This window comes from Phoxinus phoxinus (genome assembly GCF_949152265.1).
Source record: "Phoxinus phoxinus genome assembly, chromosome: 5".
Classification (NCBI taxonomy): Eukaryota; Metazoa; Chordata; class Actinopteri; order Cypriniformes; family Leuciscidae; genus Phoxinus; species Phoxinus phoxinus.
Window position 1 is genome coordinate 15,061,553 of NC_136880.1, and position 24,875 is coordinate 15,086,427.

At 37.8% G+C, this 24,875-nt stretch overlaps 2 protein-coding genes across 3 annotated transcripts; one reads left to right on the forward strand and one right to left on the reverse strand.

Annotated features, from left to right (window-relative positions):
• The first annotated feature begins 4,681 nt into the window (after window positions 1–4,681).
• saga (S-antigen; retina and pineal gland (arrestin) a) lies at window positions 4,682–14,247 on the forward strand. Of its 2 annotated transcripts, none has more exons than XM_079614276.1 (16): window positions 4,682–4,870; window positions 5,198–5,276; window positions 7,068–7,128; window positions 7,220–7,264; window positions 7,357–7,556; window positions 8,791–8,850; window positions 9,035–9,102; window positions 9,338–9,473; window positions 9,649–9,733; window positions 11,410–11,482; window positions 11,565–11,702; window positions 11,806–11,883; window positions 12,005–12,019; window positions 13,247–13,299; window positions 13,438–13,447; window positions 13,619–14,247. In XM_079614276.1, exons 2-16 carry the CDS (start codon window positions 5,229–5,231, stop codon window positions 13,719–13,721), a joined length of 1,173 nt encoding a protein of 390 aa, XP_079470402.1. In that variant the 5' UTR covers window positions 4,682–4,870; window positions 5,198–5,228; the 3' UTR covers window positions 13,722–14,247. The 2 variants fall into 2 exon arrangements, with proteins under 2 accessions (XP_079470402.1, XP_079470403.1); XM_079614277.1 differs by having other exon boundaries at window positions 4,770–4,870; window positions 5,224–5,276.
• A 7-nt stretch (window positions 14,248–14,254) lies between these two features.
• Window positions 14,255–17,966, reverse strand: LOC306999526 (uncharacterized protein). Its single transcript, XM_079614268.1, has 5 exons — window positions 17,828–17,966; window positions 16,963–17,461; window positions 16,788–16,868; window positions 16,523–16,603; window positions 14,255–16,437 (listed from the first exon to the last, which is right to left on the reverse strand). The coding sequence occupies exons 1-5, from the start codon at window positions 17,852–17,854 to the stop codon at window positions 15,512–15,514; spliced, it is 1,614 nt and encodes a 537-aa protein (XP_079470394.1). The 5' UTR covers window positions 17,855–17,966; the 3' UTR covers window positions 14,255–15,511.
• Between the last annotated feature and the right edge of the window lie 6,909 nt (window positions 17,967–24,875).

Below are 24,875 nucleotides of genomic sequence, written 5' to 3' on the forward strand. Positions count from 1 at the left end.
GGCACGATATGGGACTGCACCAGAGTATCTTTGTGATCTCATTAGCCCTTATACTCCATCATGTTCTCTCCGTTCACCTAACTCTCTTCTACTGTATCAGCCTGTGTGTAAGCTTAAGACCATGGGGGAAAGAGCCTTCTCATACAAAGCCCCCAAGCTATGGAATCTGCTTCCTCCGATAATTAGAAATGCACCAACGTTGGGACACTTCAAAAGGTTGACTAAGACACATTTGTTTAAGGCTGCTTTTCCTTAATTGTTTTATTATCCTTGTTGTTCTGTGTTTTTTTTTTATTGTACGCGCTTTGGGTTTAAGAAAAGCGCATTACAAATAAAATGTATTATTATTACTCGTGAACAAGACCCCAAGATACTTGAACTCCTCCACTTGAGGCAGGAACTCTCCACCAACCTGAAGTGAGCAAGCCACCCTTTTCCGACTGAGGACCATGGCCTCGGAATTGGAGGTGCTGATTCTCATCCCAGCCGCTTCACACTCCGCTGCAAACCGTCCCAGTGCATGCTGAAGTTCCTGGTCTGAAGGGGCCAACACGACAACATCATCCGCAAAGAGCAGAGACGAAATCGTGTGGTCCCCGAACCTGACACCCTCCGGCCCCTGGCTGCGCCTAAAAATTCTGTCCATAAATATTATGAACAGAACCGGCGACAAAGGGCAGCCCTGCCGAAGTCCAACATGCAGCGGGAACAAGTCTGACTTAATGCTGGCAATGCGAACCAAGCTCCTGCTCCGGTCGTATAGGGATCGGACAGCCCTTAGCAAAGGACCCCGGACCCCATAGTCCCGGAGCACCCTCCACAGGCCGCATCGAGGGACACAGTCGAATGCCTTCTCCAAATCCACAAAGCACATGTGGATTGGTTGGGCAAACTCCCATGAACCCTCCAGCACCCTAGAGAGGGTATAGAGCTGGTCCAGTGTTCCACGGCCGGGACGAAAACCGCACTGTTCCTCCTGAATCCGAGGTTCTACTATCTGCCATATTCTCCTCTCCAGTACCCTGGCATAGACTTTCCCGGGAAGGCTGAGAATGAGGAGGCTAATTAAGTAATAGTGTCTAGTCAAATGTGATATTCATATTAGCTCATCAATAACTACAATTTTTTCATACATCCCAGAGGAGAACCAAGGTTCATAATTAGCATGAATAATCCATAATGTATAATTAATTCGGTAACACTTTAGTTTAGGGTCCAATTCTCACTATTAGTTGCGTATTAGCATGCATATAACTAGGTTTTTGGCTGTTTATTATTACTTATAAAGCACATATTAATTCCTTATTCTACATGACCATGTTCTACCCAATTCCTACCAAATACCTAAACTTAACAAAACTTACAAGCTATTAATAACCCGTAATTTGGAGTTTATTGAGGCAAAAGTCGTAGTTAATAGTTAGTTAATAGTGATAATTGGACCCTCAACTAAATGGTGACCATTAATTCTAAAGTAAATATCATGGTAACCCACTAGTAATGACTGTATGAATGTATTACCAAATCCTTCAGAGGGAATTACTAATTATTTGGATCAGTATTCTAAAGTGAAAAACATGATATCTCTCTAGTTATTACTGAAGTCATTGTAAGCTTTTGAGTTTTTTTCTAAGGTTTTGGACAGTAATGAATCGAGTGTTACTACATCCTTCAGAATTAATTATTAATTATTTGGATCAGTATTCTGAATAGAAAATTTTCCCTAACCTGTATAGTTCTCCTCTGGGAGGTATGAAAAAAAAAATAGTTGTTGATTAGCTAATAGCGAACTACCTCATTCAACACTATTACTTATTAAAGTTTTAAACAGAGTTTCTTGATAGTTACAGTAATAGCAGTTACTAGACTGTTAATAATGCATTACTCATTTGTTCCTGTGTATTTATTTATTAATGATGGAACAGTATTCGAAAGTGTTATCAAATCTTTTAAAATGCAGAAAGTAATCACTGCATGCTATGGTTAACATTTAAACGTGTTTACGCTTCATGTGTGCATACTCAGATTATTTATTTCAATCTGTGCTTGGTTTCATGAACATATGTGCACAAAGTCTATGGCTTGAAGTAATCCCAATGAAAATATAGCTGCAAGCAGCGATGAAGGGTCCAATACCTGGCGCCACCCCGGAGGCTTTAGAGAGACTAAGAAGTCTCTTATGAGAGTCTCAAAAACACCCAAAAATAATATTAAAGTTTGATGCATTGCCATGGCAACAGTATTTAATACATCAAGGGAATCCTTTTGCAGGTCTACATCTGTAGTGTCTTGACATTATACTGGTGAGGTTTGAAGCAAATCGGGTAAAAATAAGAGGGTCATTTCAAAGCTTTTTAAAAGTGACACACTTCCTCCTGCCAGGGTGTGGCGCTATGACTTTGACTCACAATAGTCACATTCAAGTGACAACAAACACACAGCTGAAGTTTTATCAAAATCAGTCAAAGTGTCCAGCTGTTATAACACACTTCCGGTTTCCCTTTTTTCGCCATAAATTTGTTGCCTCGCCACTGCCAAACCGTTCGAGGTATCAAAACGCATTTGCCATTTAGCATCCACAATGTCTTGGCTTCAGGTTGACTGAGTTTGGTTGTGATCGGATTAATTGTATAAGTGTGTATGATGTGTGAACCAAGTTTTTGGACGGCATTCAAGGGGGGCGCTGTGGAGCCCCCCGGCCACGCCCAAGTACCAGCTTCTGTTTGGCCCTAATGGCTGACGATTCCAATATGTGTGCCAATTTTCATGAGTTTTTTAAGCATAAAAGGCCCCCAGAAGTGCCAGATAAATAATAATAATCATAATCGGTAACGCTTTAGATTACAGCCCGGAAAGTACTGTGTAATTAAGAGGAATTTACAGTGTAACTTTCTGTAATTATAGTGTGCCTATAAAGTACTTGCATGTAAGTATAAGGGAACAATATGTCAAGTTTTGGGAATAAGGGGATAACAACCAGGAGAATTAAACAAATATTTATACTGTAAGTATTATAGAACTAAGGGGTACTTGTTATTCTACTATTATGATACAACAATCTTACATTTGTGAGCAATTTAGCGAGAACAGACACTGCGTACCTTTTTGAAATAATGGTGAACCAGTACATACTGTATAGCCTTTTAAAAAAATTACAAGTTACATATCTATGCAAATACAATAAAAAATAAATTAAAACATTATAGCAAAAGTGCAGATGTTTAAGTTTGGGCTTTCAAGGCAAGAAAAGCTAAGACTATTGCAATTTTTTTAAATACTGGGAAATATATCTTGTTTGATGTGGTTACATGGCAAGTGGTGCTTGTATAATAAACAAGAGTATCTTTCCCCAATATTTAAGCAAAAGTTGCAATAGTTTTCGTTTTCAGTGCACTTTTGTTCAAAATATTACTTTATAAATGCATAGATATGTACCCTGTAATTTTTAAAAAGGCTATACAGTATGTACTGGTTCACCATTATTTCAAAAAGGTACGCAGTGTCTGTTCTCGCTAAATTGCTCCCAAATGTAAGATTGTTATATCATAATAGTAGAATAAGTACCCCTTAGTATACTTACAGTATAAATATTTGTTTAATTATCCTGGTTGTTACCCCTTTATTCCCCAAACTTAAAATATTGTTCCCTTATACTTATATTGTAAGTACGTTATAGGTACACTATAATTACCGAAAGTTACGCTGTAAAATCGCTTTAATTACGCAGTACTTTCCGGGCTGTAATCTAAAGCGTTACCTAATAATCCATAGATTGTCTGGATCTATGAGCCCTTTGGTGCTTGGGCCCTATAACAATAATAAGAATGAATAATCCTAAGGAAATCAATAAGGCCTTTGCCCTTTCAGGGCTTGGGCCCGAATAACAATGACTACATCTCTTTCATGGTGGTAATCCCTCCTCAGCTTATATGTGTTTACACTGCTGACACTGACAGTCTGGGATTATAGCTGAGGCACTATCAATGATTAATACCTCTGAGCATCGCCTCCATATATAACATGAATAACTTGTATATCCATATATAACATGAGTTTTAGTTACGATGATCCACTATATAACTCTCATCAGAGTATTAGTACTAGTACTGGTAGTGTTAGGGTTCGGGTAATACATTTACATTTAGTTGCAAAATTATTTATGGTCAGTAGAATGTCTGTTGGGGAGCATCAAAATAAAGTGTTTGCCGATATTGAGAGTCTAATACTCTATTGACTGCTAGTTGACATGTAGTTGCAAAGTTACTTGTAGTTACTAAAATGTGTAAAGTGGACCATCGAATAAAGTGTTTCACACTTTTATTTATTTTAATGATAAACACTCCCGCCCAATAAACTATACTCTAAGTAAATATAATATACTGTTAATAAAACTTTTATTTACATAGTTTATTTGATTGATTACATGGATTATTTATTAGTTCCGCAGTTACAATGTGCAAATGCATTTGTTTACTGACTTCTAATTGTATTTTTGACACACAAAGCCCATGAGAGAGACCACAGTTCTCGGCACGTGACTTGGCCTTGACAAATAAAGTGCTGCTGCTTGTACACAGAGAGAGTGTCAGTGCCTAGTAATCTCCCCCAATGCTGACCAAAGCGAACCGACCCAATCCGCTCAGGCAGGTATAGCACACGCAGAAAGCACAGCAAGCTATCTATCCATATCCGTCTGTCTATTTGGAAAGCTGGAGAATGTGTGAAGGGGATTTTAGCTATAACCCTGCCTAACCTGATTAGTTGGGCAATACACATCCTGAGTACAAATACCATCTCCTCCCCACGGGTCACTTGCTTTCTCTGTCCTCAAGCCTCAGACCTCACAAATTAGTCGAATCATCACTGCCAGGTATGAAATTCATAATGCATGTAGAATTTAAAGGACCATCTGTTGGGTGTTATGTGGGACATGAGTAATGTTGATTTTATGTCACTGTAATGTAAAGAATAATCGGAGTTTTGAAGTCACTCTGATGTTGGAAAGCCTTGATTAATTTTTACTAGATGACATATGTAGAATAGTTATTGTACATTATAGCTTGAAGGACTTTTTCTGTAAAAAAAGTTAGTGACTTACATGCCAATGATTGTTACAGTTAGGTTTATATTGCATAATGGCTTTACATTAATCTAAGCATTAATTTATTGTTGTTTTGTTTGTTTGTTTGTTTGTAAGTTTGTTTGGTTGTTTAAGTCTCTAGACAACAATGAGTCCAAAACAGGTCGTCTTCAAGAAAATGTCCAAGGACAAGTCGGTAAGTTAAGGACAACTTCAAAAATATAATCGACATAACTATACAGGTGGATATAGTACATTAATACAGTAATAAAGAGAATATATTTGCATGAATAGGGTCCAAAATAAGCCTGAAATGCGTTTATTCTTTCTCTTCAAATGGTCATTAAAAGAAGATGCCTAATACTAGACTTGATTACTAGAGTAAACTTCGATACGGAGTTGACTATCCATCTATTCTCCAAACCCACTTCCTACTGTATGTTGGGTTGAGGGGATGCTGGAAGCCTATCCCGGATTCTCAGACCATAGGCAAGAAAATACCCTGGATGGATGGACACTTTCACTCACTGGCAATTCAGTGTCTCCATTTCATCTATCTTGCATGTTTATGGATTGTGGAAGAAACTGGAGCACCCAAGAGAAACCCAAACCCACACAGAAAGGCTTACTGACTCAAAAAAAAAAAGACTCGAACCAGGGATCTTCTTTTTGTAGTTGATTATACATATAGTATATATATATATATATATATATATATATATATATATATATATATATATATATATATATATATATATATATATATATGGCAACGTCATGGTGCTTTTGATTGGAAAATGTTTACTTGGAGTAGAATAATTCACAGGCTGCACATGCAGGCGTGATCGGGTGTACATTTGGTTTCTTGTTCGGTTGTATGTGGTTGTCTAGTTGATTCTAAATGGCTGACAGCAAATCTAGGACATGCAGAAATAAAGGTGTTTCTCATTTCTCAGACAATGATTAATGCTGACACTTTACAACAAGGTTTCATTTGTTAACATTAGTTAACTACTTTAGTTAACATGAACTAAGGAATAACAATACCTTTACAGCATTTAGTAATCTTATTTAATGTTAATTTCAACATTTACTAATACATTCGTTGTTAACATTAGTTCAGATGAGACCACTTTGGCGAGTTACTTGAACACAATTTATCTTTGGCGGTATGGTTCCTTAATGGGGGTTCTTGCTCCATAATTAATGACATACTTTAGCATTGACCCATCATAGAACCATCAGCTTGTGTGATATACAGATTTAAGACAGTTTAGTAATGTCTTTAAGCAACAGTGTTAACATGTAGATGTAGCAGTGAAATCCGGGACGTCTATACTGTAGCTTGCCTATGGGGATGACTGTCTCTCGGTGATGATGTCTGTGACGCCAGGACTTGGAAGCCTTGGTAATCTGAAACAAAGAGACGACAGCCAGGAAGTGCACAGAAGTATGCTTGATACTTATAGTGGGAGGGTTGCGAGCAGTGTGAGCGTGTTTCTCGGGCAGTAGTGCCACGTATATATCCTCCCGGTCTAATAGGAGAATGGTAGTGGTTGGAGCGATTTGACAGCTGACCGTGGCCTATGCCTACAGTACGTGGCCTGTCTAACGCTGAGCTCAATTTACTGCACTGTGAACTAACATGAACAATTAATGACAGTTGGGTTTTTATTAACTAGCATTAACAAAGATGAATAAATATTGCAACAAATGTATTGCTCATTGTTACTTCATGTTAGGAATCAGGCCTGCATTTACTAATGTTAGCAAATTAGACCTTGTTGTAAAGTCTTACCGCAACTGGACAACGGCGATAGCAAAATATGATTTGTGGCTCTACAGAAGCATTGGAAAGTGTGTGTTCAACATGCACGGTTATTAGTCTGTTTATGTTAGATAAGTGGACCTGGGAAAAAGAACAACACACAAAAGACTTTTCCTCTTTTAGGGTTGTTAAGTGATATATGTTGTGTTTTTGAATCAGGTTGGTGTGTATATGGGGAGGAGAGACTTTGTTGACCGTGTTGACTCAGTGGATCCAGTGGGTACGTGAGAGAATCATTTTACTGTGATGTTAAGCACTTACCAAGTTTTCTTAAAACTTGCATTTACTTTGACCCTTTCCTTCTCCATCAGATGGCGTCCTTCTCGTTGACCCTGAACAGCTGAAAGGGAAAAAAGGTCACTAGATTCATTCAAAGTTTACAAACTGAACCGAGGATAAATCAGATGTATTATAATGAGAAGCGCTTTGTGATTGTGTCGCCCTCTAGCGTACGCCACCTTGTCCTGCGTGTTCCGGTACGGCCGTGATGATACGGACGTGTTGGGCATCTCATTCAGGCGAGAGATCTACATGGCCACCCGGCAGATCTACCCCCCGCTGCAGGACAAAGAGCAGGGCATTCTCACCAAGGTTCAGGATAAACTACTGCGCAAACTGGGTGACAATGCCTACCCATTTTTCTTTGAAGTAAGCATCTTCAAGTGATTACCTTTTCCTTGCAAAATCAGAAATGATACTATGGTACTGAATCACATCACCTTATTCATGTACCATGGTAGCTACATGTCAAGGTGCATCAAAGACCATGGTACCATCACAGTCAATTCAACCTTTATTTAAAAAGAGCTTTATACAATTCAGATTGTTTCGAATTAAGCAGCTATAGAGATAAACATCAGGAAAATGATTCAATGACGCAAACAACAATATTGTTGAATGTTAAAGGGATAGTTCACCCAAAAATGAAAATTCTGTCATTAATGAATCACCTTCATGTCGTTCCAAACCCGTAAGACTTTCATTCATATTAGGAACACAAAGATATTTTTAAATGAAATCTGAGAGCTTTCTCTCCCTCCATTGACAGCTGACACTTTGACGCTTCAAAAAGTTTATAAAGAGATCGTAATACTACGATCATTCTCGTGTTACGCAGCACGTTTCCGCAAGAACCAATGAGGTTTGTTCTCGCGCGTCAAGCAGGTTCGGTTGAGCTTCTGTTTATGTTCGCTGATCAATGTTTATATGTGAATAAAGGTGTAACGAAGTTCGTTGTTGTAGGAAGAAGGAGGCGGGAACCGGCGAACGTTCAACAGTTTTAATCAAATAAATAAATATAAAACAAATACAAAATGAAAGTAAAGACGGCTGTGCCTCACACAACATAAACTCAGGCTTGTTCCTCTCTCGATCTGCACTGTCGTCGCTCCTCCTTTTATGCTTCCGCTTTATAATACATACGGGTGAGTCAATTGAATGGTGGAAGCCATGTTGCGCCTCCATTTTAAAAATACATTAGCCAAAGAGAATTCAAGCTTCGAGGATACCTGGAAATTCAAGCTTCGCCTTTCGCGTTTTTACACTCAGTGGCACCGTGACGAATGCGAGCGGGAGATTACTCGCATCGCGACTGCAGGCAGATTTGAAATAATACGGCCACAGTACGACCATAGTCTCTGGCTGTAAGATGCATAGACAGTCCACTGAGAGCTAACATCCACAGACACAGGCCTATACATTGACAGTCTCGCTCACACCTACGGGTGAAATATAGTATCGCCACCTAAACCCTAATAATGAAATTATTTGGGACAATTTTGTGTGTGTGTGGATCTGTGCTATTATTATTATGATATAGAAAACAACGTCTTATATTTTTGTATATTGAAGGACCTTATAAAGAATATTTCTGTTTCTTCAGTTCCCCGATAACTTGCCCTGCTCAGTGGGAATACAGCCAAGCCCAAAAGATGCTGGAAAGGTAACATCTTACTGTCAAACATCAAACTATTCTGCAAAACTAGGAAGAACGTTTTGTTTTAAGACATGGTGCAACATATGTTATATCAAATATGTCATCAGTCTGACTCTGACATAGTTGTTTATTTTGTATGTATGTGATATACATGCCCTCTGAGTGGTGTCATATCTATACTTTTCCACAGTACTGTGCTGTTGAGTTTGAGGTGAAAGCCTTTTGTGCTGAGAGCCAGAATGCAAAAGTTCGCAAACGGTTAGTCCAGCCTACAACTATTTGTTCTTATTCTCTATTCGGATGGAAAAACTGTGTTGTATCCAAGTATACCCTGATCTGCTTGTACCACTTTGATTATCCTGATTTGCTTATATATATATTACCACAGTCAAAAGACAGAACAGGTTCCCTCATGTAGTCTGTGGAGCAGTGAAGACCATTGTTTGGTATATATCTCAACAATAATATGCCTTGTTCCCCTCCACCACATCAGGAGCACAGTGTGTTTGACGATTCGCAAGGTCCAGTACGCTCCAGAGAAGCTCGGACCAGCTCCCTGTGTGCAGACCACCCGTGACTTTCTCATGTCTGACAAACCACTGCATATGGAGGCAAACTTAGAAAAACAGGTGGGTTTCAAACAGACCACCAGGCGAGCATGCATGTATCTTTCTTTGTCGTTATTAACGTTTTATACTGCTTTTTAAATGAAGAATGACATTTTATGGAATATCATGAATCCGTTTGGAATGTTGCACCATAGTTTTCCTTAAAATAAATGATTAAGACTTTTTTTTCTTGTAGACTTACTATCATGGGGAACCCATCAACTTAAGTGTCAAAATCAGGAATAACTCCAACAAAAATGTGAAGAACATCATTATTTCTGGTAAGAGCGAGTTTGAAAGTGTTAACAAATCGGTAGACACGAGAAATAAGTGTTTCAGTTTGAATTTCAGTTTAAATGAATGAGCCAAATTCTTTAAAATGTACTCTTTTGGTTGATTTATTTTACAACCTGAGCAAACCATGCCATTTTATAAAAAGTGACACGTAGGGTAAGGATCTAAGCGCACAGCACAAGTGCACTTAGGTCGTGTCTGAATCCACTTATGCTAGTTAAACGACGGGAAAAATGGTCGGCCCGGTGCATGGTCTAAAAGAGTTAATGAGTAATGGGTGTGTTTTGGGCGTAACGTCCAATAAACCAATCAGAGTCTCATCTCCCATTCCTTTTGAAAGCCAGTTGCGCTCGCGCCATGGCGATTTAGCTATTTACATGATGGAATTTGCAAGCGGAAATCTGAATGCTTCTCTAGCGAGGAAACGGATCTGCTCGTGCGCGAGGTTAAAGTGCGAGCAGACCATCTACGGGACAATTCCACCATATCTTTATGTACACAATAATAATATTTTACATTGTAATCCTTTTATTTTTTAATATTTGGCATGTTTGTGTGCTGCTGCCCTGTGTGTGTAATAAGCAGAGTGTACACGCGTTGTGCACCCGCCTATAGGAGCATATTACTAATGTGCCCTTTAAATAAAAAATAAAAAATATTGCGCCATTGACTTTAGACCAGGTTTCAGATGGTCAATGGCACAATCTATTGGTCCATGGGCGCACAAATGGGTGTAAATGCATTTGCTATTTAAAAACGTGGCGCAGGACGTGAAAATGATAACTGCGTCAGTCTGAAACTAGCAAAAAACACTTTATAAATATATATATATATTGCCTTTAGTTACACTAAAGGCACCGGAGTGGCGGTGCCACCGGCTTGGGCCCTCCATCGCTGCTTGCAGCTATATTTATATATATATATGTTGGTTGAACCACATGACTTTGATTTGGCAGACTTTTCCCCCCCTAATTTTCATAAAATGTTAACTGCTTTTATCTGAGAAATAATCTTTGTAGAGGATTCAAAATTATGCCTAACTATAAGTTTTTTTTTTCAAGAGTTAGTTTTATTCTTTTAATGATATCGGCACAGTTGTTCCACCCTGATATTTTTGCCCCAATTCATAACATGTCAATAGCGTTGCATATATATATGTGTGTGTGTGTGTGTGTGTGTGTGTGTGTGTGTGTGTGTGTGTGTGTGTGTGTGTGTGTGTGTGTGTGTGTGTGTGTGTGTGTGTGTGTGTGTGTGTGTGTGTTTTTAAAATATGAATTAATAGATGATCTACATTATCTTATTGACCCTGGCAAATTCATTGACAAAATGTAGATATTTGGGTAACACTTTACAATAAGGTTCATTAGTTAACATTAGTTAACAAGCTTAGTTGATCAGAACTAAGAATGAGCAATACTTCGGCATTTATTAATCTTAGTTAATATTAATTTCAACATTTACTAATACATTATTAAAATCAAAGGTTGTATTTGTTAAAATTAGTTAATGCACTGTTAACTTTCCTTGTATTTTGCAGTAACTAACGTTAACAAAGATTAATAAATTAACTAATATTAACTAATGAGCCTTATTGTAAAAGTGTTACCAATATTTGTACACACAGTCAGTCATAATAACACACGTGTGATTGTTTGCCTTTTAGTGGAACAAATCGCCAATGTGGTGCTGTACTCCAATGACAGTTATAATGAGACAGTGGCCGCAGAGGACTCTGGGTAATCGTTTTATACAGATATATAGATGTAATCCAATAAAACAAGAAATATTAATCTGATTAAAGATTCCTATTTGGTGCAGGGACTCTATTGATGCAGGTGCCAAACTGGACAAAGTTTACACCTTGCTTCCCCTCATGGCCAATAACAGGAAAAAGCATGGCATCGCACTGGATGGAAAACTGAAGCATGAAGACACCAATCTAGCCTCTTCAAGCATGTGAGTCCCCATGTGAAGATGATGAGAGCTGCTTTAGTTAATTGGGAAGAAACGTTCATTAATGCATTCCAAATGTGTACTATGTTTAAATGCTCCATTGCAGCATCAAAGAGGGAGTCCTGAAGGAAGTTATGGGGATCATGGTGTCTTACAGAATTGTCGTGAAGCTTATTGTTGGAGGGTTTGTATCCCACGACACAATATACTACTACAGTACCATAAAACCACACATGCTTGATGTGTGTTTTACCTGTTGTGTGTCACATACATCCTAATGTTTTCTGTTTTTCTTCTTCATATAGGATTATGGGAACCAGGTAAATATAACATTTCTTGGAGTATTCCATATCAGCGAAGCTTTAATGTATGTGTGTATATGTAGTGGAGTCCAAAAATCTGAGAAACTAATTGAAAATCTGTAACACGAGGGAGCTGAATATATTGCAGGCAGCTGTATTTGTTAAAACGTACTGTACAACAAACAAAACAATAAACAAACGAAGCGTTAACCAGGGAATGCAAGGAACTGAAATTTTGACTGAGGACATTTCCCTTCGTTTGTGCCCTTTGTTTACACACAAACGGAGAATTTGCCTCTGAAAACGATTTTTTCTAAAAACTACAGCCAGATTGGAGATTTTGGAAAACTTTGTTTGCATGTAAACTGAGAAAAACTGAGTTTTAGGCAGCCGACGTCGCAGTATGTAACTATTTTCGGGATTCTGATTGGCTAACGTGGGCTTGAGCTTCTCGTTACACTGCCACCTACAGGTTTGGCGTGCTCTTGACGGCATATACACGGGTTCGTGTAAACGAACACTTTTCTGAAAACTGACAGGTGTGCACAATGTTATTATTGTCAAACATATGACAAAAATCTGAGATTCAAAATCTTATTTAAATCTAGTAAAAAAAAACTTTTTGGTCTCACTTTATATTAGCTGTTAAATGTACTTTGTACAAAATGTAAACTTGTACTATATATATATAATATATAAGTACAATGTCCTTACTGTGTTCATGTATTGCTGCTACTGAGGTGGGATACGGGTGTATATAATATAATATAATATAATATAATATAATATAATATAATATAATATAATATAATATAATAAAATATAATGTAAAAAAAAAATTACATCCCCAAGTCAAAATTTTCTAGTGACTGATAACATCAAAATTTTTCAATTAGTCTGACATATTATTTCTCATTGAGCCAATGTTAACAGACTATTGCAACAATTAATTCAATTTATTTTACAGAATTTCACTTGGGCCAATTTAAAAATTTAGATGTGACCAGTCACTAGAATATTTTGACTTGGAGAGGTTACATTTTTTTTTACAGTGTATAATATAATAGGCTATAATATAAAATATAATATAATATAATATATAATATAATATAATATAATATAATATAATATAATATAATATAATATAATATAAAGCAAAGTAAGACCAACTTTTTTGCTAGAGGTCTCAGACTTTTGGACTATATTGAGATCCCTTTATATAAGCTTTGTGTTTTGACATTTCAGTGAGGTTGGAGTGGAGCTCCCTTTCCAGCTTATGCACCCGAAGCCTGACACAGGTATTATTATATACGAACATGCGTGAGTGTCCTTACGTATGTTATTTTATCTGTCTCTTAAATATTTTGGTTCACATACAATTATATTTATATAAGCAACTCCTTAAAAATGTTGTTTCTCTTTTTTGCCTCTTGAAGTGAAAGAAAGGTCAGTCATGATTTAAACAGATTAGCCTGCATGTTCAAGAATTAAGATTCAAATTTAAATTATTTGAATACTTTTTTATTTAATAATAACTCATTTTTATGTACCTTCAATAATACATGTGTAATGTATCTGCTTCTTGTCCTTTTTTTGTGACTGTGTGGCTGTTTGTAGCGAACTGGAGGATGAAGTGGTATTTGAGGAGTTTAAGCGTACCTACTTGAAAGGCATGGCCGAGGATGAGGATGAGGGAAACGTATCACCTGCCGAGAATTGAGGAATGCATGTAGAAGTCAACCAGTTCTTGAAGCATATTTACATATTTAAGGCTGTTCAAAATATACAATCATATAGAGGGCATCACTGAAAAAGAGCAATGCTCTGGACCGTTATTAGCAGATAAAGCTATTGTCAATCTGAACAATTTCCAAATATATAGTTCTCTAGAGACCATTCTTCAGCTGCCTGACATTTTGGTGTATATCTTTAGAAATGTGAAAGAAACTGCTTTGCTGGAATTTGGTGAGTACGCAAAAATAGTATAAAACTACATAGTAAAGTCCCAGCTGTGGGTTTTTGTTGTTGTTGTTGTTGTTGTTGTTGTATTTGTTGTAACACACTATGTGATATAAAGCAACATTCTTTAGTGTAAATGTAAATGTATTGTTATAAAATAGTGTATTATAATAAAATACTGTACTGTAGATGTTCAGTTTATGAAAGCATGATAAAAAAGGGCAATTCTATCGTACAAACCCCACAAAGGTTTGGACAAAAAACAGTTCTTGTTCGTTTTTATTTATTTTTATTCGAACAGTATTCATACAGATTCAATTTCTGTAACTGGATCTTTTTTTTTTTCCAAATATGATTTTCAACATTACAGACAACAGGCAAGGTGCAAGGACAAATGTATTTAATCCATTTTTATTGAAAATAGATAAAGTTCAATAAAGTCAATACAGACTAAAATGACTGAATAAATACTTTTTTATATTAATCTCAATAACGATATGTAATATCACAATTTCGCAGGTAAAGTTGATTGTCAACTGATAGTTGTAAATAAAATCACAAATATCTTTATTTTCTCTATGCACAATGATAAAGGAAAAATCTCTAAATATCTTATTTCAACAGCAGTTAGCTTGCTTACTGTTGCTAATGGCTCCTCATACTCCTATTGAGCATTAAGCTTCTGTTAGCTTCAAACAACTGCAGTTGAGCAGCTCATCTAGAACATTTGTTTGTTACTCTCTATCTTTCAGATTTAGTAAATTGAGCATTAGGCTTTATCCTCTCTCACTCATACATTATGTAAACAAAATGATAACTAATAGTTTTAATATAATTTGAATTATGCATAAGTAAAATTAATTAAAACGATGCATCTGCTCACATGCTTACAAAACCATTTGTCTATGTTTTGCTGTAATTTTAGCAGACATAATTCAACATTACGAGGATTACATGAGCAGGTCAACAGGAGACAGTTTACACTCGTACAAAAGGAAATATTTTCCCACAATGATATATGTTGAAAACGTGAGGTAGCACATGCAGACAATACCCACTTAAACCACATATTTGAATACAATTTTAATGTAGCGATACTGCACAAATGTAGTATCCATTTAATATAATTTAACATGCGCATTACTTTAATATGTAGAAGAAGCTTACCTTTCAAAAGCTTTACTTAAAAGGGATAGTTCACTCAAAATCAATATTTTGTCATCATTTACTCACCGTCATGTTGTTCCAAACCTGTATGAATCTCTTTCTTCTGTTAAACTAATGTTGGTAACCAGACAGTTGACGTAGCCATTCCATAGTAGTAAAAAAAAAATACTTTGGAAGTCAATGGCTACTGTCAATTGTCTGGTTACCGACATTCTTAAAAATATATTATTTTGTGTTCAGCAGAAGAAAGAAACTCATATAGGTTTGGAACAACATGTGACTGTCTAAATGTTTATTATTATTATTATTATTATAACTCCTACTATATAAAATTTACTTAGAATTTACCAAATATGCTAGGGAGGTGTTTGGGCTTAGGTTACATCAAGACTGGACATCTGGAGCAAGAGTGGTAGTAGGTTCCTCAAATTCACCCCAGCTGTATGTTCCGGTTACAGGATCTGGTAAATCCCGTGACATTGGAATATCACAGCTGTCTGGGTAGAGCAGGAAGCCAGAGAAAGTACTGCTGCACTCGCTATTGGAATACATCCCGTTGGAGTCGGCATCTCTCACCTGTAGCCAAACTTCATCACCCATGTTAAGGTGCAGGACCACCTGTTGAGAAGTTGTTCCAAGATCTGTTGACCCTGTACTTTTGAGGACAGGTCTGAAGTTGTGGAAGAGCCCCACTTTGAGCAGTTTACTGAACACAACCAAGTAGTAGTTAATGACATATGTACCATTGATGGGAGCCCTGTAGATGCCTCTAAAGGGGTCAAAATTAAATTCTCTGTTGTAAATGACATTAGTAAAAGGAACTGGCAAATTTGGCTGTGGGTAACTGCTGCTTAGCGCTGCTAAAAAAGCAGACTGAATTGGTTGAGAACAAGGGCCAGGAGCACCCATTACCCCAGGATCCCCATTTTTCCCTTTGTCTCCATTTACCCCTGCTGTACCTTGTTGGCCAGTGTCCCCTTTGCCACCTTTTAGTCCTGGAATTCCGATTATTCCATTTGCACCGTCTACCCCATCCTTGCAGTGACACTCACCAGTTTCTCCCTGATCTCCTTTCTGGCCATTTAAACCTGGAGCTCCATATGGACCAACATCGCCCAAATCCCCTTTCTGGCCCTTCGACCCCGGACTTCCTCCCAACCCTGGAAGTCCTTTTTCCCCTGTCATACCAGGTTGGCCAAGTTCTCCTGGAGGTCCCTGTATTGAGTAACAAATTGCTGGGCACTGTCCTGACTCACCAGGTGAGCCCTGCTGTCCTGGATTTCCATCCACACCACTGTCCCCTTTATCACCTAGGACAAAATGTTTAACAAGTTGGTGATCTTATTTTATTTAAATAAATTTTGTTCAAATTGCTAAAAATGTTTACTAACTTACCCTTGGGGCTTCTCTCTCCTTTGAGTCCAGTAAAGCCTAATGGACCCAGATCTCCTTTTTCACCAATATCACCTATTTGGCCTTTCGGAAGAAAAAATTAAGCATGATTGGCAATGCTACTCTAATCAAATGTAAACACTCCAGAATGTTTTGTCCTCGTAAGATAACTCTCAGAGGCAGTTAAGTGACTCTATAGTAAGTAAACTGTATCAGTAACACTAGGTTTAATGGGTCTTTAGAATAGAAGTAAAGTGACTGTATTTACCCTTTGGTCCCTGATGACCATTACACCCTGGGCGACCTTGAAATCCTGGCAAGCCTCTTAATCCTGGACTACCGGGAAAACCTAAGACAAAGAAATAAAAGAAAATGTACTCTTCAATTCCGGCTGTATTATACATATACAATGGTGTGACTAAGAATTGGTTCAAATTAATAACCTGGCAGTCCCCTATCTCCTTTGTCCCCCTTTGGCCCACTGGGACCCCCTTTACAATGTGAGCAAACACAGAACCAGGGTGTTTGATCTACAGGTGGAGGCACTGGTGCCGCAAGCAGCATGTCACAGTACGAAAGGTCGAGCTTTTGTCCCGTAGGCACTGTGCGAGATCCTTGAGTTGTGTTCCCAAACGGAGGTTTTGGCAGAATGGGATACCTATCAGGTGGGATTGGTAACATTGGTAAAGGATATCCATTTAATGAGTCGTCATATTGCATGATCTGATCTCCTCTGGCTATGGGATTGCCTCCTTTTTCTATAGGGTAATTATCATAGGCAAATATAGGTATGTGGTTGTTAACTGCAGCAGAGTCATCAAAGTAGTCATCAGGAGGAATGGGGCTATCAGGAGAGCCAGGGGGTGGAGGTTCTAGGAACCTCATAGTCATCCCAGATGAGAAGGCTAATGAGACCAGGACTCCAGTAATTATTCTTATCATCTGAGAAAAAAGGGATGGAGGGAACAGATAATGAACACTAAAGAGGCATCGCAACTGAGCAGCTGTTACTCGTGAAAGCATATCCAGGCATGAGCAATGCGGAAAACATTTGATGCTATTCATAATAATGTATTGGTCCTTGTATATCATTGGGTGTAAACTTGTTATTGTCAAACTATTCTACATATCTTGTTTTTTTTATTATAATTTTTTTTATGCATTATTTATTTGAATGCCAATCACACCTTTTGTCTATCAAACTAACAGCACTTCTAAAAATCACTTCTAATCAATTTTTCAAGTGAAGAATAACAGCATAAAGTAATATTGTCACAAATAATTTTTACGACAATCAAATATACTTACAATTTGGAAGAAGTCTTGAACCATCATCTGGCTGAAGCACTTGTGGACTGAACAGTGCAACTGAAGCAAAGATCAATTTATAAGTGGTCTTTGGGAACCTGACTCTCTCCCATAGGCCTGCAAACAAAGCATAGGGGCTGGAAATAATATCCCATTATACCCAACATTGGGCTCCTGCATGAAAAATGACCTCATTAGTGACTGACAACATGTCTGGAATATGATAATCAAAATAATAGCGAACCAACAAAAGCCTACCTCATTGTTTTCATCTCTTCCTTGTTCCTAAAAGAATCTGGCTGATGTTAAGATAAGATGTTCCAGAATGAAAGTGAATCCTTTTGAGAAGACTGTCGTTGCAAGACCGCATTTATTGTCCCCATTCAGACAGGATTTTAATATGGGTGAGAGAAAAAAGTGCCTGTGTCTAATGATCAATTTCAAAGTATTGCAACAGTTCCACAAAAACAAATATGGTAAATTAATATGTTTAAATCACGTTTCTTTTTAGTTTGGTTTGTTTGAAAGATTTTCAATAGAAAATGCAAAACAGTAACTTTTCCCTCTATTCGTGACACTAAGGAATAAGGAAAATCGAGGCTCGTTCACTTTGTAGAGATTCAATAAGTAAGTGAGACAAACTTTAGCTCATCATGGCTTAACATCAGCCTCTACAGAACAGTTAGCGTTAGGCCATGCAAACTCATTCTCACGTGTTCAGACAAACAAAACACCAAGAATTTGCTCCATCCAACAGACAAATCCCAGCACGTTCATCTCATAGTGTCAACCAGTTAATACAAAGAAAATTGAAAGGCAACAGCTCATTTTTCCACATATTAATGCAACCTGAGTCCACTTCATTCATACAATTCATTATGAATCTAACACTGGACACTGAAGCCACTGATCCAAGTCCTTAACAAAAAAGAGCACGACACAAGATGAATGGCTAACCCTATTATGTGCCCTAATTTCCACACCCTGAGCGACATGTTTCTGTGTAGGTGAACATGTGTAGGTAAATATAATAGCAACCTTTTCTCTAAAGTACTACTAAAATTCTTTAGGAAAAATACAAACAGAAGACAAAGAAAACAATTACTGTCAAACAGTAAGGATAAAGAGCTACACAGCAATACTGAGATAATTTACCAGTGTGCTGGTTTGATCTATGGCTGACCTACTGAGACTTCTTATCCAGCACAGTTATATACACACTATATTGCAAAGGGTTTTGGGACATCTGCCTTTACATGCACATAACATTTGATGAAATCCCATTCTTAATCCATAGGGTTTAAGAGCCCACCCTTTACAGCTATAACAGCTTCAACTCTTCTGGGAAGGCTTTCCACAAGGTTTAGAAGTGTGTTTATGGGAATTTTTTACCATTCTTCTAGAAGCGCATTTGTGAGGTCAGGCACTGATGTTGGACGAGAAGGCCTGGCTCACAGTCTCCGCTAATTCATCCCAAAGGTGTTCTATCGGGTTAAGGTCAGGACTCTGTGCAGGTCAGTCAAGTTCCTCCACACCAAACTCGCTTATTCAGGTCTTTATGGACCTTGCTTTGTGCACTTTGTGCGCAGTTATGTTGGAACTGGAACATCTCCAAACTGTTCCCACAAAGGTGGGAGTGTGGAAATTGCAGTAAATTGCAAGAGACAACTTCTCACGTTGAGCACACAAATGCGTGACTCATTTATTTTTTAATCAGAAACATACTGAAACCAAATGGTGCTGACAAGCGCCCCACGTCATCACACATTCAGGACATTTAAAGGGACCGCGATCCCTGAACAGTCATGAAGAAACACGCTAAGAACAAAGTGCTGCATCTATAATCAACAGTGTATAGAACTATGCTTAACAACAAAGGTGAATTATGTATGTCACATTCACTACAGGAGCATGAAATTGTCCAAAATGTCTTGGTATGCTGAAGCATTAAGAGTTCCTTTTACTGGAAACTAAGGGGCCAAGCCATGAAAAACAACCCCCCACCATAATCACCCCTCCACCAAACTTTACACTTGGCACAATGCAGTCAGGCAAGTACTGTTCTCCTGGCAACCGCCAAACCCAGACTCGTCCATCAGATTGCCAGACAGAGAAGCCAAGTCAAGTCAAGTCATCTTCATTTATATAGCGCTTTTGTTGGCACTTCAGCACTGCATTGTCATCGGGTCCAGGCGAAGGTCCTTCGTCAGATCTGGATACGGCCTGGATCCGGCAGGCCGTGGGAAAACCTCGGGATAAACAAATACACTAAAATTAGCGTAGATGCCATTCTTCTTATGATGTAACGAGTACATCAGGATTTATGAAAAGTGTTCCCAGTTCCGGCTGACCTAATCTATGCAGCCTAACATTGAGTTATAGAAGTCTATAATGTGTTATGTGAATGCTAGGTCAAAGAGATGTGTCTTTCATCTTGCTTTGAACTGACAGAGTGTGTCTGCTTCCCGGACAATGGTAGGAAGACTGTTCCAAAGTTTTGGTGCTAAATAGGAAAAGGATCCACCGCCAGCAGTCGATTTTGATATTCTAGGTATTATTAACTGGCCGGAATTTTGAGATCGCAATAGACGTGAAGGACTATAATGCGTTAAGAGCTCGCTCAAGTACTGCGGAGCTAAACCATTTAGTGCTTTGTAAGTAATCAGCAATATTTTACAATTTATACAATGTTTAATAGGCAGCCAATGCAGTGTTGACAGAACGGGGCTAATATGGTCATACTTCCTGGTTCTGGTAAGAACTCGAGCTGCTGCGTTTTGAACTAGCTGTAGTTTGTTTATTAAGCGTGCAGGGCAACCACCCAGTAGAGCATTACAATAATCTAGCCTTGAGGTCATGAATGCATGAACTAATTGTTCCGCATTTGTCAATGAGAGCATATTGCTTAATTTAGATATATTTTTAAGATGGAAAAATGCGGTTTTACAGATACTAGACACTTGAATTTCAAATAAAAGATTGGCATCAAAGAGTACACCGAGGTTTCTAACCGACGACGAAGACTTAACAGAGCAGCCATCAAGTGTTAGACAGTATTCTAGTTGATTACGTGTGGAAGTTTTTTGTCCAATAATTAGAATCTCTGTTTTTTCAGAATTTAGTAGTGGGAAATTACTAGTCATCCAATTTTTTATATCAGCTATGCATTGTTAATTTTGTGAATTGGTAGGTTTCGTTAGGTTTTGAAGAAATATACAGCTGAGTATCGTCGGCATAACAGTGAAAACTAATTCCATGTTTCCTAATGATATCTCCTAATGGTAGCATGTACAGAGTGAACAGCAGCGGTCCTAGTACTGAGCCTTGTGGTATGCCATACTGAACTTGTGATCGATAAGACATCTCGTCATTTACTGCTACAAACTGACAACGGTCAGATAAGTATGATTTAAACCATGCTAGTGCAATTCCACTAATGCCAACATAGTTTTCTAGTCTATATAAAAGGATGTTGTGGTCAATAGTATCAAATGCAGCACAAAGATCGAGAACACCGATAGAGAGATACAACCACGATCGGATGATACGAGCAAATCCTTTGTGACTCTAACGAGAGCTGTCTTGGTACTATGGTACGGTCTAAATTCGGACTGAAAATCTAGAAAGGATTTCTAGAAAGGAACATAGTTGTGAGGATACTGCTTTTTCTAGTATCATTGACAGAAAAGGCAGATTCGAGATCGGCCTGTAATTGACTAATTTTGTATGATCAAGTTGCGTTTTTTTAAAAAGTGGTTTAATCATAGCTAGCTTAAAGGTTTTTGGTACGTATCCTAGAGACAAAGACGAATTAATGATATTAAGAAGAGGATCTATGACATCCGGAAGCATCTCTTTCAGCAGCTTAGTCGGTATAGGGTCTAACATACATGTTGTCGATTTAGATGATTTAACGAGTTTAGAAAATCCTTCCTCTCCAATAGCAATAAATTAATCAAATTTTTCCTCAGGGTTGCTGTGTTGCTTGGAAACTTCTGGGTTTGAAGCTTTCTTTTTTGTTAGTTTAGCCACAGTTTCAAATAAATACCTAGGATTATGGTTATTTTCTTCTAATAAGGTTGAATCTAATAAGGTCAGGAAGCAGATAGACTGGGTTAACCAACCGTCTGCTAGCGGCCTCACGTCAACAAGGTCAGATAAATCCCATCACATAGAGACTCTTTCACCTAGATATCATCATATAGAGACTGTGTCTGTTCCCCGAACCTGGAAATCCAAAAAACGTTCAAACCCATCTAAGGTTAATAATGTAATTGATGTTCAACAAATAAAAAACAGATATAATACGGATGAGCAAATGATAAAGCTTGGGTTGCTGAATATTCGATCTCTTACTTCAAAAGCGCTAATAGTTAATGATATGATTACAGATTATAACCTAGATGTGCTGTGTTTAACAGAAACCTGGCTAAAACCAAACGATTACATTGCTTTAAATGAGTCAACCCCACAAGATTACGGTTATAAACATGAACCTCGTCTGAAACGCAAAGGAGGAGGTGTTGCTGTAATTTATAGTAATATTTTCAAAACCACTAAGAAATCTAGTTGTAAATATAATTCTTTTGAAGTGTTGGTGCTTAATGTAAAAATATATAGTGTAAACGATAAATCACGTTTGAAAATTCTGCTGGCTACTGTATACAGGCCACCAGGGTACCATACAGACTTTATCAAAGAATTTGCGGACTTTCTATCAGAATTAGTATTGGCTGCAGATAAAGTACTAATTGTTGGTGACTTTAATATACACATAGATAATGAAAAAGATGCATTGGGATTGGCATTTAAAGACATTATAAACTCAATTGGAGTTAGACAACACGTGTCAGGACCTACTCATTGTCGTAATCATACTCTAGATCTAATACTATCACATGGAATAGATGTTGATGCCGTTGAAATACTGCAGCAGAGCGATGACATCTCAGATCACTATCTAGTCTCGTGTAAATTACATTTAGCCAAGGCTGCAAAGCCGACTCCGTGTTATAAATATGTTAGACCGATCACTTCTGCCACTAAAGATTGCTTTATCAATAATCTTCCTAATCAGTTTCATCATCTCAGCATCCCGGATAGCTTAGAAGAACTTGATATTGCAACAGAAACTTTTAACTCTCTCTTTTCCAGAACTTTAGACACAGTTGCTCCATTCCGCTTAAAGAAGATTAAAGAACATAGTCCAACGCCGTGGCACAACGAGCACACTCAGGCCCTTAAGAGAGCAGCCAGAAAAATGGAGCGCAACTGGAAGAAAACAAAACTAGAGGTGTTTCGGATTTCATGGAAGGAGAGCTCGATTGCTTACAGAGAGGCTTTAAAAGCTGCTAGATCTGCTTATTTTTCAACCCTATTAGAAGAAAATAAACATAATCCTATGTATTTATTTGAAACAGTGGCTAAACTAACGAAAAAGAAAGCTTCAAGCCCAGAAGTTTCCAAGCAACACAGCAGTAATGACTTTATGAACTTCTTCACTTACTGTATAAGATCGATAATATCAGGGACAAAATTATAACTATGCAACCGTCTAATACAGTATCGCATCAGGAAGTGCGTTGTAGTCTCCCTGAGGGAAAATTTGATTCATTCATTGCTATAGGAGAGGAAGAATTTTGCAAACTCGTCAAATCATCTAAATCGACAACGTGCATGTTAGACCCTATACCAACTAAGCTGCTGAAAAAGATGCTTCCAGATGTCATAGATCCTCTTCTTAATATCATTAATTCATCTTTGTCTCTAGGATACGTACCAAAAACCTTTAAGCTAGCTATGATTAAACCGCTTGTTAAAAAACAACAACTTGATCCTACAAAACTAGTCAATTACAGGCCGATCTCTAATCTGCCATTTCTGTCAAAGATATTAGAAAAAGCAGTATCCTCACAACTGTGTTCCTTTCTTGAAAGAAATTATATCTGCGAGGATTTTCAGTCCGGATTTAGACCATACCATAGTACCGAGACAGCTCTCGTTAGAGTCACAAATGATTTGCTCTTATCATCCGATCGTGGTTGTATCTCTCTATTAGTATTACTTGATCTTAGTGCTGCATTTGACACCATTGACCACAACATCCTTTTAAATAGACTCGAACATTATGTTGGCATTAGTGGAATTGCACTAGCATGGTTTAAATCATACTTATCTGACCGTTATCAGTTTGTAGCAGTAAATGAAGAGATGTCTTATCAATCACAAGTTCAGTATGTCGTACCACAAGGCTCAGTACTAGGACCGCTGCTGTTCACTCTGTATGTGCTACCATTAGGAGATATCATTAGGAAACATGGAATTAGCTTTCACTGTTATGCCGACGATACTCAGCTGTATATTTCTTCAAAACCTAACGAAACCTACCAATTCACAAAATTAACGGAATGCATAGCTGATATAAAAAAATGGATGACTAGTAATTTCCTACTACTAAATGGAGAAAAAACAGAGATTCTAATTATTGGACAAAAAACTTCCACACGTAATAACCTAGAGTACTGTCTAACACTTGATGGCTGCTCTGTTAAGTCTTCGTCGTCGGTTAGGAACCTGGGTGTGCTCTTTGATACCAATCTTTTATTTGAAAATCATGTGTCTAGTATCTGTAAAACCGCTTTCTTCCATCTTAAAAATATATCTAAATTACGTTATATGCTCTCAATGAATAATGCAGAACAATTAGTTCATGCGTTTATGACCTCAAGGCTAGATTATTGTAATGCTCTACTGGGTGGTTGCCCTGCATGCTTAATAAACAAACTACAGCTAGTTCAAAACGCAGCAGCTCGAGTTCTTACTAGAACCAGGAAGTATGACCATATTAGCCCCGTTCTGTCAACACTGCATTGGCTGCCTATTAAACATCGTATAAATTTTAAAATATTGCTGATCACTTACAAAGCACTAAATGGTTTAGCTCCGCAGTACTTGAGCGAGCTCTTAACGCATTATAGTCCTTCACGTCTACTGCGATCTCAAAATTCCGGCCAGTTAATTATACCTAGAATATCAAAATCGACTGCTG

Excerpts from the sequence above, each read along its gene's own strand:
- saga (XM_079614276.1), top strand. The coding sequence starts at position 5,229 with ATGAGTCCAAAACAGGTCGTCTTCAAGAAAATGTCCAAGGACAAGTCG. Across the intron at positions 7,129-7,219 it reads TGACTCAGTGGATCCAGTGG|ATGGCGTCCTTCTCGTTGAC; the intron begins GTACGTGAGAGA and ends CTTCTCCATCAG. Across the intron at positions 7,557-8,790 it reads CCTACCCATTTTTCTTTGAA|TTCCCCGATAACTTGCCCTG; the intron begins GTAAGCATCTTC and ends CTGTTTCTTCAG.
- LOC306999526 (XM_079614268.1), bottom strand. The coding sequence starts at position 17,854 with ATGATGGTTCAAGACTTCTTCCAAATT. Across the intron at positions 17,462-17,827 it reads TTCAAGACTTCTTCCAAATT|ATGATAAGAATAATTACTGG; the intron begins GTAAGTATATTT and ends CTTTTTTCTCAG. Across the intron at positions 16,869-16,962 it reads AGGAGATAGGGGACTGCCAG|GTTTTCCCGGTAGTCCAGGA; the intron begins GTTATTAATTTG and ends TCTTTGTCTTAG.